Genomic DNA, 14,498 nt, shown 5'->3' with positions numbered 1-14,498 from the left:
GTGCCTGCGGGACTTGGCAATGTGAGCTCTAGGCAGACCTTTGGCCAGCTGGATGGGGACTGTGGGCAGGCACGCGGGAGCTGAGACACTGAGGTAGCCAAGAGGCCTCTGCCCTGCAGTGTGGATGGGGAATTCATGTGGCTCCCTGGCCAGTGTCCTCAGCATCCCCAGGGCCTGCCCAGCTCAGAGCCGGCACTCGAAGGGAGGCACTGTGGCACTTGCAGGAGCAAGAGGGATCATGCAGAGGCAGCAGTTGCTGCAAGCCACCCCTGCTCAGCCTAGCAGCTGGGGTCCAGTGTGGCCAGGAAAATGCTGTCCCCAGGGCAGGCACCCTCCCTGAGGCTGCTCCCCTTCTCCCAGCTGCGCTTGTGTGTATGTGTGAGACGGCTGCTGGAGATGTCGCCTCTATCTGCCCATGTAGGTTATGCTTCGCTGCAGGACGAGCTGCTGTCCCCTTCCTCCCTGCATTACACACTGCCGTCCCCGCTGCGTGCCGACCAGTACTGGAATGAGGTGGCCATCATGGATGCCATCCCCATGGCTGCCACTGAGCAGGACGCCCTGATGGAGATGTCCGACATGCAGGTGTGGTCCTCGGGGCTCACCCCTTCACTGGTGACTGCTGAGGACTCCTCCCTGGAGTGCAGCAAGGCTGAGGACTCGGATGCCACAAACGAAGGCCGATTCCTGGGTCAGCTCTTGGCAGACACACATGGCCCAGACCATCTGGGCTCCATGGACCTGGTTGAGGATGACACAGTGGACTCAGATGCTATGAATGGCCTGATTGACCTGCTAGAGCAGGAGGAGGGTCAGAGGCCAGAGGGGAAGATGCCAGCCAGTGATCGCCAGCCGCGGATGGCTGGGGAGCAGGACCCAGAGAGTGAAGTCTCTTTTGTTTCAGTTCAGCAGAAGGCGCAAGTCAGGATCACGGCATCACCTACTGTTAGCCACGTTGCTGAGAAGAGTGCAGACAGGTACTGTGGCCTGGGGTGTCAGGGAGGCTGTGGGAGGGAAGCAGAGCTGCATCACCAGCTACTGTCCTGTGCTGGGCCAGCTGTAGGCATCTCCCAGCCCTGCTCACTGCTGTGCTGGTCTCCAGCTCTGGAGCCCTAGCACCTGCTGGCAGACAGAGTGGCAGCTCAGGCTGAGCCCCTTGCACCTCTTTGGAGATGCTCTGTGGGGCTCCTCACAGAGCAGCTGGGAGGGACCCCACACAGATAGCCAGGCCCTGCATGCAGGTCATGCTTGCCAGAGGCAACTGAGTCTGGGCCACTTCCTCCTATGCTCTCAGTGGCACCAGTCCTGCTGAGGTCCCCAGCAGAGCCTGGTGGTGCAGGGTGCTGCCTTAGACCCTGTTGCAGACCAGGGTGTAGAGCCTAGAGACAGACGGGCTGTGAGGCCACAAGACAGGCAGGGAGCATGGGGAGAGGAGGTTTGTGCCTTTTGCACATCTGCGTCTCATGTTGCTTGCTCTGGGTGCTGGCAGCACCGTGAACCAGCGAGCCCTGAGCCTGGGGGTGTGCAGGGTGCGCAGGTGTGGTTGCGAGAGGCAGGCTGGTGCTCCATGGTGCAGCGACTCTGTGGCAAAGCTGACTGCCTCTCTCTCTCTCTCTCTGTCTCTCTCTCCCTGTCCCTGTCCCTCTCCGGTGCCCAGGCTGAGGGACTGGAATGCAGAAGGCTCCTTTATCTCCTGCCTACAGGACCTGACAGCGGGCTCCTGGCAGGAGGGGGTCACCCGAAGCCTGCGCCTGACACACACTACGGCCTCCGGGGTGCAGGGCCAGGAGCAAGAGCAGGTCCTGGTGCCAGCCGTGGAGCTGATGCGGATCAGCTCCGCAGAGGACAGCGACTGGCAGCCCCAGCACTCTGCGGGCCAGGCCTTCGGCCGCTGGCAAGAGAAGGCAGACAGCAGCTTCTTTGTGCAGATGCAGGTAAGAGCGAGGAGACCTGGGCCATGGGAGATGGAAACCCCACGGGCTGCTCATTTCTGAGCTGGCCTCAGGGACAGCTAGGCTGACCTGGTCTGCAAGAGGTGGAGGTGACCTGGCAAGTTGCCTGCCCCCTCCGTGGGGGCCTCACTGTCCCGGAGCCAGCCCAGAATAGCCTGGTTTGCACTCTGCAAGTGAGCGCCTGCTCTCCATTTATAACCAGCCAGTCACCCTGCTCGCTTCCTAATTGAGTATCTCCTGCGGCCCCTGTCCAGGAGTTTGCCAGCACTGGGCACAGAGAGCCCAGGAATAGAACTGGCCTTGAGGGCCAAGCTGGGTGATGGGCGTCCTGCTGCAGCCCCACAGGGCCAGCAGGTGCAGAGTGAGGGCAGGTGTGAACTTGGGCTGGGCAATGCACTGCCATCCGGGCAGCACAGCCGGTGTGCGAGGGTGAGTGCAGGTGTGTCCCTGGGACGTGCACCGCCATCCGGGCGGCACAGCCGGTGTGCGAGGGTGAGTGCAGGTGTGTCCCTGGGACGTGCACCGCCATCTGGGTGGCACAGCCGGTGTGCGAGGGTGAGTGCAGGTGTGTCCCTGGGACGTGCACTGCCATCCGGGCGGCACAGCCGGTGTGCGAGGGTGAGTGCAGGTGTGTCCCTGGGACGTGCACTGCCATCCGGGCGGCACAGCCGGTGTGCGAGGGTGAGTGCAGGTGTGTCCCTGGGACGTGCACTGCCATCTGGGCGGCACAGCCGGTGTGCGAGGGTGAGTGCAGGTGTGTCCCTGGGACGTGCACTGCCATCCGGGCGGCACAGCCGGTGTGCGAGGGTGAGTGCAGGTGTGTCCCTGGGACGTGCACTGCCATCCGGGCGGCACAGCCGGTGTGCGAGGGTGAGTGCAGGTGTGTCCCTGGGACGTGCACTGCCATCTGGGCGGCTTCAGGTGGGCAGCTGCTCAGCTCTGCAGTGCCCTGTCTGCAGCATGGCGTGCGATGCCAGCGACCCCCAGATCCTTGGCACCTGCCGAGGGCGGCGTGCTGCCCCCCAGGCAGCGGCTGCTGGCAGAGCCCAAGGGGGCTGATCGGGCGGGTGACAGGGCTGTCCTGACCGGTGAAGGGTGGTGCTGTCCCAGTCCTGGCTCTGATGACTTTGACAGAAGCGAGTGCAAAGGACACCCTAGCTGCCCGCTGCCTTCTCGCCGCCCACAGCCAGCTGGCTGGGGCAGCTCGAGTTACGCAGCGCCCAGAGCGGGGCCCCACGCCGCGGGCCGGGGGCTGCTCCTGCGCCGCGCCGCGCTGCGCCGGGCCGCGGGGTTTCCCCGCTCGGCGGGGTCTGTGGCTGGCGTCGGAGCGGCGGGCTGGGAGCAGCCGGGGTGGCGCGGGGCGGCTGCGCGGAGGCGGGATGTGGGCTTTCCTGGCACAGCTGCTGATCGCCCTGGTGCTGCTGGCCTTCTTCCTGGCCAGCTGCCAGAACGTCATGCACATCGTCAGGGGCTCCCTGCGCTTCCTGCTCAAACACGCCCACCGAGAGCTGGACAAGGAGCTCGGGGAGAGCCCGGGGCTGGCGGACGACGAGGAGTCCGTCTCCACCAGGGTTGTCCGCCGGCGCGTCCTTGTGAAGGTAACGGGCAGGGGGCTGACAGCCCAGCCCCGGGCTGATGTGGACAGGAGAGCAGTGAAGGGACTGGGGCCCTGTGGGGGATGGAGGCCGTGGGTGTGTGTCAGCGTGTCGTCCTCCCCCGGCCCCCCTGAAATGCCCTGCTGTCCTCTCGCTGCAGGGGAACGAAGTCCTTAGTCTCCCTGGGGAGCAGGTGACGGAGGAGCAGTTCACAGATGATCAAGGCAACATCGTCACCAAGAAGGTGAGTGGCTGGGGCACCGTGCTGGCGCTGAGCACGCTGCAGTGTTCTGCTCCCTACCTGCTGCCGCAGCCTGGGGCCCCCGCAGGGCTCCAGCTCCCTGCCGCTGCCGGTGGAGGTCACGGTGCTTCTCTGGCCGGACCCCGAGCACGGGGTGCGGGTGCTGGTGCTCTGCCCCGCCGCGCGGGCTGGCTGTGACACCCGCTGCTGGGTCTCTGCAGGTCATCCGGAAGGTGGTGCGGCAGCTGGGCCCGGGCGACATGGACAGCAGGCGGGAGCATGGGGAGCTGCTGCTGGAGGGCTCCCTGCAGGAGCCCCGAGACTTGGAGGCCGAGGCTGACCACTTCTTGAAATATGCCAGCCTGCATCGGGACGGTCTGGGGGCCAAGGTACGGTGCAGCTCGTAGCCCTGCCCCGCAGGCGCCAGCCCCGCAGGCACCGGCCCTGGGCCAGCACCACCTCTGTGGTCCTGGGGCTCCCTGGCCCTCTGTCCTCCTTCCTGTCCTGCTCTCCTCTCCTATCGCCCCTCTATGGCTGCTGGGGGCAGCTCTTGCCCACTGAGCCGTAGTCTTCTTACTCAGTGTCTTCTGCCATCTGACTCTGCCTTTCCCTCTCCTGTCCTCTTCTGTGTGTGTGTCTGTCTGTCCATCCATCCACCGGGGTGGTGCCTGCTTCCTGCCCCTGCAGCTCCCTCAGGAGGAGGTGCGAGTCCATGTCCCGAGATTGGAGGTCTCCGGGGGCAGGATGGGGGCTCAGATAGTGAAACGTGCCAGCCTGAAAAGGGGAAAGCAGTGACCCCTCAAATGGCCTCTTTGGAGGTAACCCCACCTTTGCTCATCGTCCGTCCAGCTCCCCGTGCTGCCTCGTGCATGGAGCCGCTGGACGCATGCCTCGTCCCAGGGGAGCGCCAGCAAGGCTGCGTCCAGCTGCCAGCCTGCCGGGGGGTGCTGTGCCTCAGCGAAGCGCTGCAGGCAGGCAGTTTTGCTGCCCCAGCCGCTAGCCCATGCCTGGGCCCAGGGTCTGGGTGAGGTGCGTGGACTTGTGCCCCTCCTCTGTCACGGTCCTCAGCCAGCTCCTGGCACTGGATCCACATTTGCCCTCAGCTCTCCGCTGCGGCACAGCACGGGGGCTGCTACTGTGGCCACAGCAGTCTGGATCCTTGGAGTAATGGTCCACAGCAACAAGGCCATAGGATTGTTACTCCTGGTCATGGCAGGCTGCGGCAGAGGGAGGATGTTTGTCCAAAGCAGCTCTAGGGAGGGCATAGTATGTGCACAGGGGCAGTTCCAGTTCTTGGCATAGTTTCCTCCCCTACTGCCCCACGTCTAGCCTGGAGCAGGACCTGATGCTGCAGTTACTGGTGCGGAGCTGACAGTTGCCCCATGACTGTGCCCTCCAGGGCAGCGCCAGGACTGCCTCAGCCCAGGACAGAGCTGTCCCCTTTGTCCACCGCTGCCAGCCATGCAGCCTCGCAGCAGAGGGGAGGTGCCCCTGGAGCCTGCCTCCACCTCCCCGTCCCCTGGGATGCAGCCAGTGCTGGCACAGGAGCGAGGCAGAGCGGCTGTCATGACTCTGCTGGGCCAGCCTGGTCTGCTGCCTCTGCTTGCAGTGTTCCTGATGGGAGATGCGAGCTGTTCCTACTGCCAGCCTTCCCTGTGTGGCGGCACGAGAGGGCGGCAATGAGGTTTTCTCAGGCTTATGCAGCTGGGAAAGGGCGGCAGGCGGTGGCAGGATGCTGCTGCTGGGTATGAGGGGAGCAGGGGTGCAGGAGCAGTGAGGTGCAGGGACATGATGCTTATTGTAGATGAGGGCAGAGAACGTGTCCTTGGCGCAGGACACTTCTTGCGCTGCTCCCCAGGGTGGGCACTGGCGCATGCCTTGAGCCTTGCGCAGCCTCTGCTTCCCTGGCCTCCCCTCTTTGGTGGAAGTGGAGCAGGCCCAAGGCATCATGCTTGGCATGGCATACTTGGACCCAGCTGCACCACTGTCCTCGGTGTACTCGCTGCTGGGCTGGGCAGCCCAGCGCTTGTAGGAAGGTGCTGCAAACATGCTTTCTGGCTGCCAGGGGCTGCCTGAGCTGGCAAGGAGACTGTCAAGCAAAGGCGGCTGCTGCTCTGGCCTCTGCTGTACACACGTGGCTGTGTTTGTCCTCTCTCTCACTCCCTCCTCTATCCTCACTGTGTTAGTGGGATCTTTGGGTGCATAGCGGTCAAGAGGCTTGCACCTGTGGATGTGTGTTCGTGCAGACCCTGTGTCCATGCCTGTTGCCTGCCCTGTGCCCTGGACAGTGCCTGGGGCTGCCTCTGCCTGCGGCAATGCTCCTGCTGCTTTGGTCTCGCTGCGCTCTGCAGCGTGTGGAAGTGGCCCTGTGGCTGTAGGCAGAACGTGCGGGGTCTTCCCTGCTGCTGTGACAGCAAGGTGCAGTCAGTCACCCTAGACAAGGCATGGGGCCCAGAGCTGGCCTCAAAAAGGCAGGTGTCTGTCCCACAGCCTGCAGCTCCTTCCCAGTGCTGTGCTGCCCTCGGTGCAGCCCAGCCCATGAAGCGAACTGGGAGCTCCAAATGCTGCTGAGTCCTGCCCAGCACTAGCAGGAACTGAGGACTCCTGCTGCGGGGATGGTGCCTCCTGTCCTACAGCACCTTCCCTACCTGAATCCCCCGAGGCTCTGCTTACATGGCTAGCCCTCAAAGCCTGTTCTCTGCTTGAGGTGCTTGTCGCAGGGGGTTCACAGGAGAGGAGCTGCCACAGGCTGGCCCACCCCCCGTGCAGGACCATCCCTCCCCACGGCAGGTGATGCATGTGAATTCACACATGGGCAGCCCCTCTGCGCTCCTGGGAGCTCCCTGCAGCAGGGAGAGTGCTGCCAGTGCCACCCATCCCGTTGTTGCTGCTGGCCCCAGGCAGGGCGCTCAGGTAGGCTCTGATGCTGTCTCTAATGCCCCCTAAAATTTGCCCTGTGCTGGCTGGGCAGGGTGGCTGCATGTGGGGTAGACACAGGGTGCAGAAGGGGCTGGGACTGCTGCGTGCCCAGCTGTCCTCTTCCTTTTTCGCTGGTGTGCCACCGTGAGCAGCTGGTAACCCCGTCTCTCTCTCTCTCTGTCTCTCCAGGATTTCACCTCAACACCAAACCACTAAACGCCACACATGTTCTGACATATACCTGAGAAGAGGAGAGAGGAAAGCAGAGAGTGGAGGGGAGCAGGGCTGGCTGTACATGTTTCTATAGGCTAATGGCATGATTTCTGTACAAGACATACTTACTGTCCTATTCGCATGACTGACTGACTACAGACGCATGAGCTACAGTACTTAATACTGACGGAGGGGCCTCCGTCCCCGACCCGCTGCCGCCAGGAGCCCAGAGGTGGCCGCGTGCATTAGGGGCACCATCCTCTTGGCTACTCTGGCAGGCAAAAGCTGGGCTGGCAGCAAACGTGAGGGAAGGGAGAATCCACCCTCGCGTGCTCGCGTGTGTATATGCGTCCCCATGCCCGTGCACCAGCCGCGAGAGGGAGACTGGGGCAGCATGGCACTGCCCACCGTGCAAGGAGAGGGTCTCAACCCCTGTCTCTGTGCTGCCACTGCTGGACTTGCGTCTCATCCCCCAGCGATTGCTGGGGTATGGGGAGGGCAGCAGTGGCCAGGAGCATGAGACAGCTAGGCTGCAAAGGGCACCGCTGGCCTCAGCAGAGCAACTGGCACGGGGCTGCCTTTCCTCTCCCCAGCGTGCAACGTCTCCCACCAGGGCAGGGCTCTGGCCAGAGCACTGAGCTCGTTGCTTGTGTTGAAAGTGTAAACTGTACAGCAATCAGCCTTGTGTATATGAACCAATAAATACTATGCAAACCCCTAGGGACACTCTAGAGTATATACAAAGCACTAACAGCTCTGCTCCCAAATACCTCTTCAGGCTGCAGGATGGGCCAAGCCATTGGAGAACATGAGCAGCTCTGGTGACTGGAGCTGGGAGGTTGTAGGAGTGAAGGACAGCAGACTGCTCCTGCCCTGTGCCCCTGTCTGGTCACCTCCTGGCCTGAAGAGAGGGGCTGTGGGACCTGGGCCTAGTCATGGTGCAAGCCCCAGTTTCTGTTGGCTGCAGCTGGGGTGAAGCTGGTAGCCTGCGCGGAGGTGCTTGAGGCCCAGGAAGGATGGGTAGTGACAGAGCAGGGGATGCTTGTGCCGCACATTGGGCTGTGCCTGGCTCTGCACAGCACAATATCTGCTCAGGAGATGAGCCAGGAGCTGGCAGGAGTCAACAGACCTGCACTACACACCCCGCGCAAGGGCTCTGCAGGGTCTCCTGGCCTCCTGCAAGGGCACAAATGAGCACAGTCCCTGACCCCAGCAATGCTGAGCCTCCCAGGACCAACCAAGCAGCATGCGGGGCTGCTCCCCTGGGCAGCTGGACTTTGGCCATGCAAAAGGCCCTGCCGTGGCAGCGCGGACCAAGCAGTTACCCTGAGAGCTAGAGCCAGCCACTCTCGCAGGAGAGCAGTAACGGGCAGAGCTGCCCATGCAACTGAGATGCACCGCAGGCTGAATCTGCTGCAATACCTGACCTCGGGAAGTCAGGCTGCTGGAAGGAGCAGTAGGTCCCATCTCCCCTGGCTCTGTCCTTTACCAGATCCAATGCAGGGGCCGGGGGTGTGCGGTGCAGGGCTGTGGGGTCCCCTGCCCTCTCCCCAGGAGGTGGCCATCAACCTCTTTCACAAGTCTGCAGTCGCTCCCTGTGACCACACGCAGAACAAGCCTGCTACTCACTTCCAGCTGTATGATGGGGACCCTGGCAGGGGCCCAGCTCCCCTGCAGTGCAGGGAGGAAGCCTTGCTGCAGTGAAGCAAATAGCCAGCTTAGTCTCAGAGGGCAAAGCAACCCCCCCAATTTGAGCCATGTAGGGCACAGACTCTCCGTCCATCACCCTTGCTGCATACAATAACCTCCCTAGACCCACCGCTACAGCTGCCTCCGATAGCACCGCCGTAGAGTTGTGTGTGGGTCCTTGCTTTGGCCTTGTATACTCCTTAGGGAATGTGCTGTGCTGCAACTGTGCCAGGCACCTGCAGTGACATCGCTTTGCGCTCGGATTGCTAGTAGGGCTGGTAGGGGGAGGCTGCATCCGACATGAGCCTAGGGAATGCTGCAGTCTGCACACTAGAAGCTTTTTAGAAGTTTTAAAAATTACTTTTATTTCCTTTTTTTAATTGTTATGGAAACAAGCCTTTTGGATCTCCCTGTCTTAGCCCCTGATGTATAGATCATGTCCCTGTACACCAGCTACCAGACTATGAATTAATAAAGAAAATGACACAGACTGTCTCATCTCTGCTTTCTGGGGACTGGTGGTGGGGTGCAGTTCCAGGGTGCATGGCCAGATGAGTTTCCCCTCTGCCCTACCAGATGGCGGGGGGGGGGGGGAGGGGGGCGGGCAGCAGCTGTTTGTGCCCAGTCATGGATGGGGAAAGGCCAAAGGGGGCAGAAAGATCCACACACACCCTCCCAAACATGCACCAAGTCAGAGTTGAGGCTGACTTGGCAGCAGCCTCTCCCAGGAAGGGCTGGGAAGGGGCTGCCCATCTGGTGTCCTCTCCTCTCCCTGCCCTTCTGCTGGTGCTCACCTGGTGCACGCACGAGTGCGTGCTGGCCTGGGGCCACAACCACCTTGTTTGCACCCCTGTCCAAGTCAGGGGGATGGGATGATCGCTCAGCCATGCATAATGGCGGTGGGATCATGTGTCCCCTGGGAGGTGATGCTGCTGTGTCCTGTGGGAGAGGGTGCTGCTGTGTCCCGTGGGAGAGGGTGCTGCGATGTCCCATGGGAGAGGGTGCTGCTGTGTCCCAAGGCAGCTGGTGCTGCTGTGCGGCCCGCTGGTGCATGTGCACAGGCCCCGGCAGGCGTGTGCGGCTGGTGGCATCCCCAGCGCCGCTGGCTTTCAAAGGACAATTTGTCTGGAGTGAGCCAATCCCGGGCTGGCCCCGTGGGGCAGCCAATGGGAGCCGAGCCCGCAATGGCCCAGCCAATGGGAGACGCGCCTGCAGCAGCCCAGCCAATGGGGGCCGGGTATTCTAATGGGCCACATCTTTATCAGAGAAATGTTGCCTCTGCCCAAGCCCAAGTTGAATGTCCGGCGCTGGTGGCACGTCGGGCGAGGGGTCAGCCAGGGCCGCCGCCGTCCCCGCCGGGCCGCCTGCCCGTGGCCCCCGGCCGGCGCCGAGGCCTGACCGCTGGCGGGCATGGGCCGGTCCTCGCGGCTCTAGGGCCGCCGCGCGGGCAGGCGGGCGGCTGGCGGCGCCATGGACGCCAACCTGCCCGGCACCTTCCTGCTCAACGGGCCGGCACTGGGCCCCTTCCCCGAGGCCAAGGCGCCCGTGTGCCAGTACTCGGTGCAGAGCTCCTTCTACAAGCTCGGCCCGCCGGGGCTCGGCGCCCAGCTGGCCGCGGGCACCCCGCACGGCATCTCCGACATCCTCAGCAGGCCGGCGGCTGGGCCGAACGGCAGCCTCCTCCCCGGCTACCCGCACGCGGGCGGATTTAGCGGACTGAGCTCCCCGGGCGTCTATTACGGGCCCCAGGTGGGCACCTTCCCCAAGGCCGGCAGCGAGTACCTGCCGCGGAGCCGGAGCTGCTGGGCTGAGGCCGCCCCGGACTGGCGCGGTGGCCGGCAGTGCGGCGGCCGTAAGTACGGGCGGCGTGGGGCGACGTGGGGCGGCATGGTGCAGCGTGGCATGGTGTGGTGTGGGGCAGCGCGGGGTGGTGCAGCATGGCACGGTGCAGCGCGGCACGGGGTGACGCGGGGAAGCATGGTGCAGCGTGGCGCAGGGCGGCATGGGGCAGCGTGGGGCGATGTGGGGCAGCGTGGCATGGGGTGACGCAGTGTGGCACGGTGCGGGGCGGCATGGTGCAGCGTGGCACAGCGTGGGGTGGCGTAGGGCGACATGGGGTGGCACGGTGCGGCAGGGCCGGTGGCGTCATCGCGGGCCGGGCCGCGTCCGGCCCATCCCGCAGCCCTGCGTAGGCACGGCCGGAGCGCCGCGGTGGGCTCCCGCTGCGTGGCTCGAGCCGGGGCAGGTCCGAGAGCCGGCGTTAACGCTTTGCTCAGCCCTGACGCGAGTCGCGGCCGGCTCCAGAGACCCCCCCCCCGGCAGACCTAGGCCCTGCCCGGCGGGGGGGGGGGGGGGGCTGCCCTGCCAGCGTCGGCCTTCCTGGCGCAGCGCCGCCGGGGGCCGGCCGGAGCCCCCGACCTGGCCCGGAGCCCCGACCTGCCCCGCGGCCCTGGGCATGGGATGGTCTTGGAGCGACGGGCCCGCCGCTCCCTGCCGCCGCCCGCGCTCCCGTCACCCCCCCGGTGAGGAGCCGGCAGGGGCACCGGCTCGGGCACCGGCTCGGAGCGACACAGCAGCGCTGGGCCCGGCCAGGCGGTCGCAGCCCAGCTCCAGCGGCGCCGGGCCGGCGTGGGGGGCCGCACTGCCGCCCGGGACGGGGCGCAGCCTCGGGGACGCGCGGTGCGGAGGGGGGGCCGGAGCGGTGCTGGCGCGGGGCTGCGGCGGGGCGGGCGAGCCCCAGCGCTCACCTGCCCCCTCCCGCCGCAGCCCCGGCCCACCTGGCCGACAGCATCCACAAGAAGAAGCACACGCGCCCGACCTTCACGGGCCACCAGATCTTCGCGCTGGAGAAAACTTTCGAGCAGACCAAGTACCTGGCGGGGCCGGAGCGGGCCCGGCTGGCCTACTCCCTCGGCATGACGGAGTCCCAGGTGAAGGTGAGTGTGGTCCGGCGGGGCCGGCCAGCGCCGGGCACGAGGCGGCTGCCGCTGACGGTGCCGGCACCGCTGGGTGCAGGTGTGGTTCCAGAACCGCCGGACCAAGTGGAGGAAGAAGAGCGCCCTGGAGCCCTCGTCCTCCTCGCAGCGGGCCGGGGCCGCGGGCGGGGAGCGGGCAGCCTCTGAGACGGAGGACGACGAGTACAACAAGCCCCTGGACCCCGACTCGGACGACGAGAAGATCCGGCTGCTGCTGCGGAAGCACCGCACCGCCTTCTCGGTGCTCGGCTTGGGCTCGCTCAGCGGCTGAGCACCGCCGCCACTGCCGCCCTGGCCCGGCACCTCGGCACAGCCTGCCCCACAGCGGCTGTGGGGCCGCCAGCCCTGCCCTCCTCGTCGGCACGGGTTGGGGGATGCCCCGGCCCCAGGAGCTATCCCTGAGCTGTGGAGCCCTGGCACCATCCCTGATCCTGGGAGCCCTCTCTGATCCCTGGGAGCCAGCTGTGACTTCTGGGAGCCATCGCTGATCCCTGGAAGCCATCTGTGATTTCTGGGAGCCATCCCTGGTGCCAGGAGCTGCGCCTGCAGCAGCCAGGCCCAGCCCTGGGCCACTTCCCCTCCGTGGCAGGAGACCACGTCCCCCCCTGTGTCCCTGTTGTCAGGTCTCTTGGGGCGGGGGGGGGTGTGGGCAGGTGGATACAGCTCACTTAGCCGGGCTGGGCCGGGGCCAGCATGCTGGGGGCCAGTGTTGGACATGGTCTCCTCATCAGCGCTGATGAAATAAAGGTCCCAGCCCCAGCTGAGTCCCATCTTTCATGGTGTGCAGCCGGGGGTGGGGGGGGAGACACGCGTGGGGCTGGGCCGGGGGGGGGTGTGTGTCATGGTGCCATGTGTGTGGTAGGGGCTGTGCATGGGGCAGGGGTTGTGTGTGGGGCAGGTGGGAGCCGTGTGTGGGGCAGGTGGAGGCTGTGCATGGGGCAGGCAGCCGCTGCGGTGCCCTGGCTGAGCTCCAGGGACCCCCCCCCCCCCCGGCTGGGTGCGCCGGAGCTGCCGGTTCAAAAGTCCCTCGTTGGGGCCTCTTGTTGGAACCTATTAGCAGCGAATAAATATCATTTATCTTGGCAGCGTGAGCGCGAGCCCATTCACCTGTCGGGGCCGCAGGATTGATGCCGCGTCGATAGCCGCGGCGTGTTTGCTGTGCCCGGCCGCGCAGCGTGGGGCCCGGAGCCCGGCCCAGCCCACGGCGGCGCCCTGCTGGACCAGGAGGGCCAGGGCCGGGCTGGGCAGGACCGAGGGTCCCCTGCGCTCGGCCGCCAGCTGCGAGCAAACAGCAGGAATCGATAGCAGACCGGGGGGGCCGCGGAGTGAGGGCCGCAGCTCAGCCCGGGCGAGGTGGCACACAGGCCCCTCCTGCTGCCCGTCCCGCCGCGCCACACACCCCCGGCTGTGGGCAGGGATACTCCCCCGGGGGGGGGAGTGTCTCTGTTGGGGCTTGTACTCCCCGCCAGCTCAGCACCCCCCCATGGGGCAGATCCCACGGGGTGGAGGGCCAAAGCCCCCTCTGCAAAGGGGAGCCCCGGGGGACGCGACATGGGCTGCCGAGGGCCGTGGGGCTGGGCGAGGTGGTGTGCCAGGCTGGGCGCTGACGCGGCCAAGGGGCGTTGGCATGGCCGAGGAGCTCCGGCACAGCCAAGGGGCTCCAGCACGGCCGAGGAGCTCCGACCAGGCCGAGGGGCTCCGGCAAGGCCGAGGGGCTCCAGCACGGCTGAGGGGCTTCAGCATGGCTGAGGGGCTCTGGCACAGCCGAGGAGCTCCAGCACGGCCAAGGAGCTCTGACAAGGCTGAGAAGCTCCAGCACGGCCGAGGAGCTCTGGCAAGGCTGAGAAGCTCCAGCACGGCTGAGGAGCTCCAACGAGGCCGAGGGGCTCCGACGAGGCCGAGGGGCTCCGGTGCAGCCGCGCAGCCTGGCTCCTCGCAGCAGGGGCCAGGGAGGCCGCGTCACCTGCCGGTGGGCAGAGCCAGCCCTTGGCAAGTGCCAGCTCCGCACCGGGAGAGAGGTGCCGAGCTGCTGTCGGGATATTTTTTTGACATTTTCTAAGCTGCCCAGCGTGGCTGACAATTTTTAATGTACTAACTGCCTGGTCCAGTGAGCTGATTAATTGGTGCTGTGGAGATCAATACAAAACAGAAAATTAAAACAATTTTAAAGTGATTAAGTAGTTTAACACCTGTCTGATGCCACGTCAGGGCCAGGAGACAAATAAAGCAGGTGGCAAAGGGCCTGCTGCAGCCGGGAGAGTGACAAATCGCAGCTGCAGCCTGGCTGCCCCAGCAGCCGTCGTCTCTGGATGGGCCTGCGGAGCGGTGCTGCTCGGCCCGTGGCCCCGCGCTCGGCCCCAGTTTGGCCCCCACAGCGCCAGTGGCCGCCGCGTCCTGCCCTGGCTCGGGCTCAGGCTGGCTCTGGCCGCCGCAGCTGGTGCTGACGGAGGGCATCTCCGTGCAGCCGGGGCCGGGCCAACTGCATGGAGTCTCGCTGGGGGCGAGTGTCCAGCTCTGCCCCGTCTGGTCTGCACCTGCAGCTGGGGCTGGCTATGCTGCTGTGGGGCAGGTGGGCAGATCTGGGGCCAGGCACTCACGGAGCACGTGGGGCAGAGCTGGGGGAGTGCATGGGGCAGAGATGGGAGAGTGTGTGAGGCAGAGCAAGGGGAGTGCGTGGGGTAGAGGTGGGGGATTGTGTGGGGCAGAGCTGGGGAGCACATGGGGCAGAGATGGGGAATTGTGTGGGGCAGAGATGGGGGATTGTGTGGGGTAGAGGCGGGGAGCACATGGGGCAGAGGTGGGGGAGTGCGTGAGGCAGAAGTGGGGGAGTGTGTGGGGCAGAGGTGGGGAGCACATGGGGCAGAAGTGGGGGAGTGTGTGGGGCAGAGGTGGGGAGCACATGGGGCAGAGGTGG

At 65.3% G+C, this 14,498-nt stretch overlaps 2 protein-coding genes across 12 annotated transcripts in view; both read left to right on the top strand.

Moving 5' to 3' along the window:
* Positions 1-7,641, top strand: part of ANK1 (ankyrin 1) — a 70,653-nt gene extending 63,012 nt beyond the window's left edge. For 10 of the 11 annotated variants that reach the window (XM_068920647.1, XM_068920648.1, XM_068920645.1 and 7 more), the window contains 5 exons: positions 422-977; positions 1,658-1,934; positions 3,708-3,791; positions 4,010-4,177; positions 6,897-7,641. In XM_068920647.1, the coding sequence (XP_068776748.1) occupies positions 422-977; positions 1,658-1,934; positions 3,708-3,791; positions 4,010-4,177; positions 6,897-6,923 (1,112 nt within the window). In that variant the 3' untranslated portion in view covers positions 6,924-7,641. The remainder of the gene's footprint in view (positions 1-421; positions 978-1,657; positions 1,935-3,707; positions 3,792-4,009; positions 4,178-6,896) is intronic. The other variant, XR_011136465.1, reaches the window with a different exon arrangement.
* Positions 7,642-10,079: 2,438 nt separating this feature from the next.
* On the top strand, positions 10,080-12,134 carry NKX6-3 (NK6 homeobox 3). The gene is made up of 3 exons (XM_068920864.1): positions 10,080-10,461; positions 11,376-11,545; positions 11,625-12,134. The coding sequence occupies exons 1-3, from the start codon at positions 10,080-10,082 to the stop codon at positions 11,853-11,855; spliced, it is 783 nt and encodes a 260-aa protein (XP_068776965.1). The 3' UTR covers positions 11,856-12,134.
* Positions 12,135-14,498: the final 2,364 nt, after the last annotated feature.

Source organism: Struthio camelus, chromosome 27 (assembly GCF_040807025.1).
Source record: "Struthio camelus isolate bStrCam1 chromosome 27, bStrCam1.hap1, whole genome shotgun sequence".
NCBI lineage: Eukaryota > Metazoa > Chordata > Aves > Struthioniformes > Struthionidae > Struthio > Struthio camelus.
Note: the sequence above shows the minus strand (reverse complement) of the source record. Positions and strands in the feature narration are given on the sequence as shown.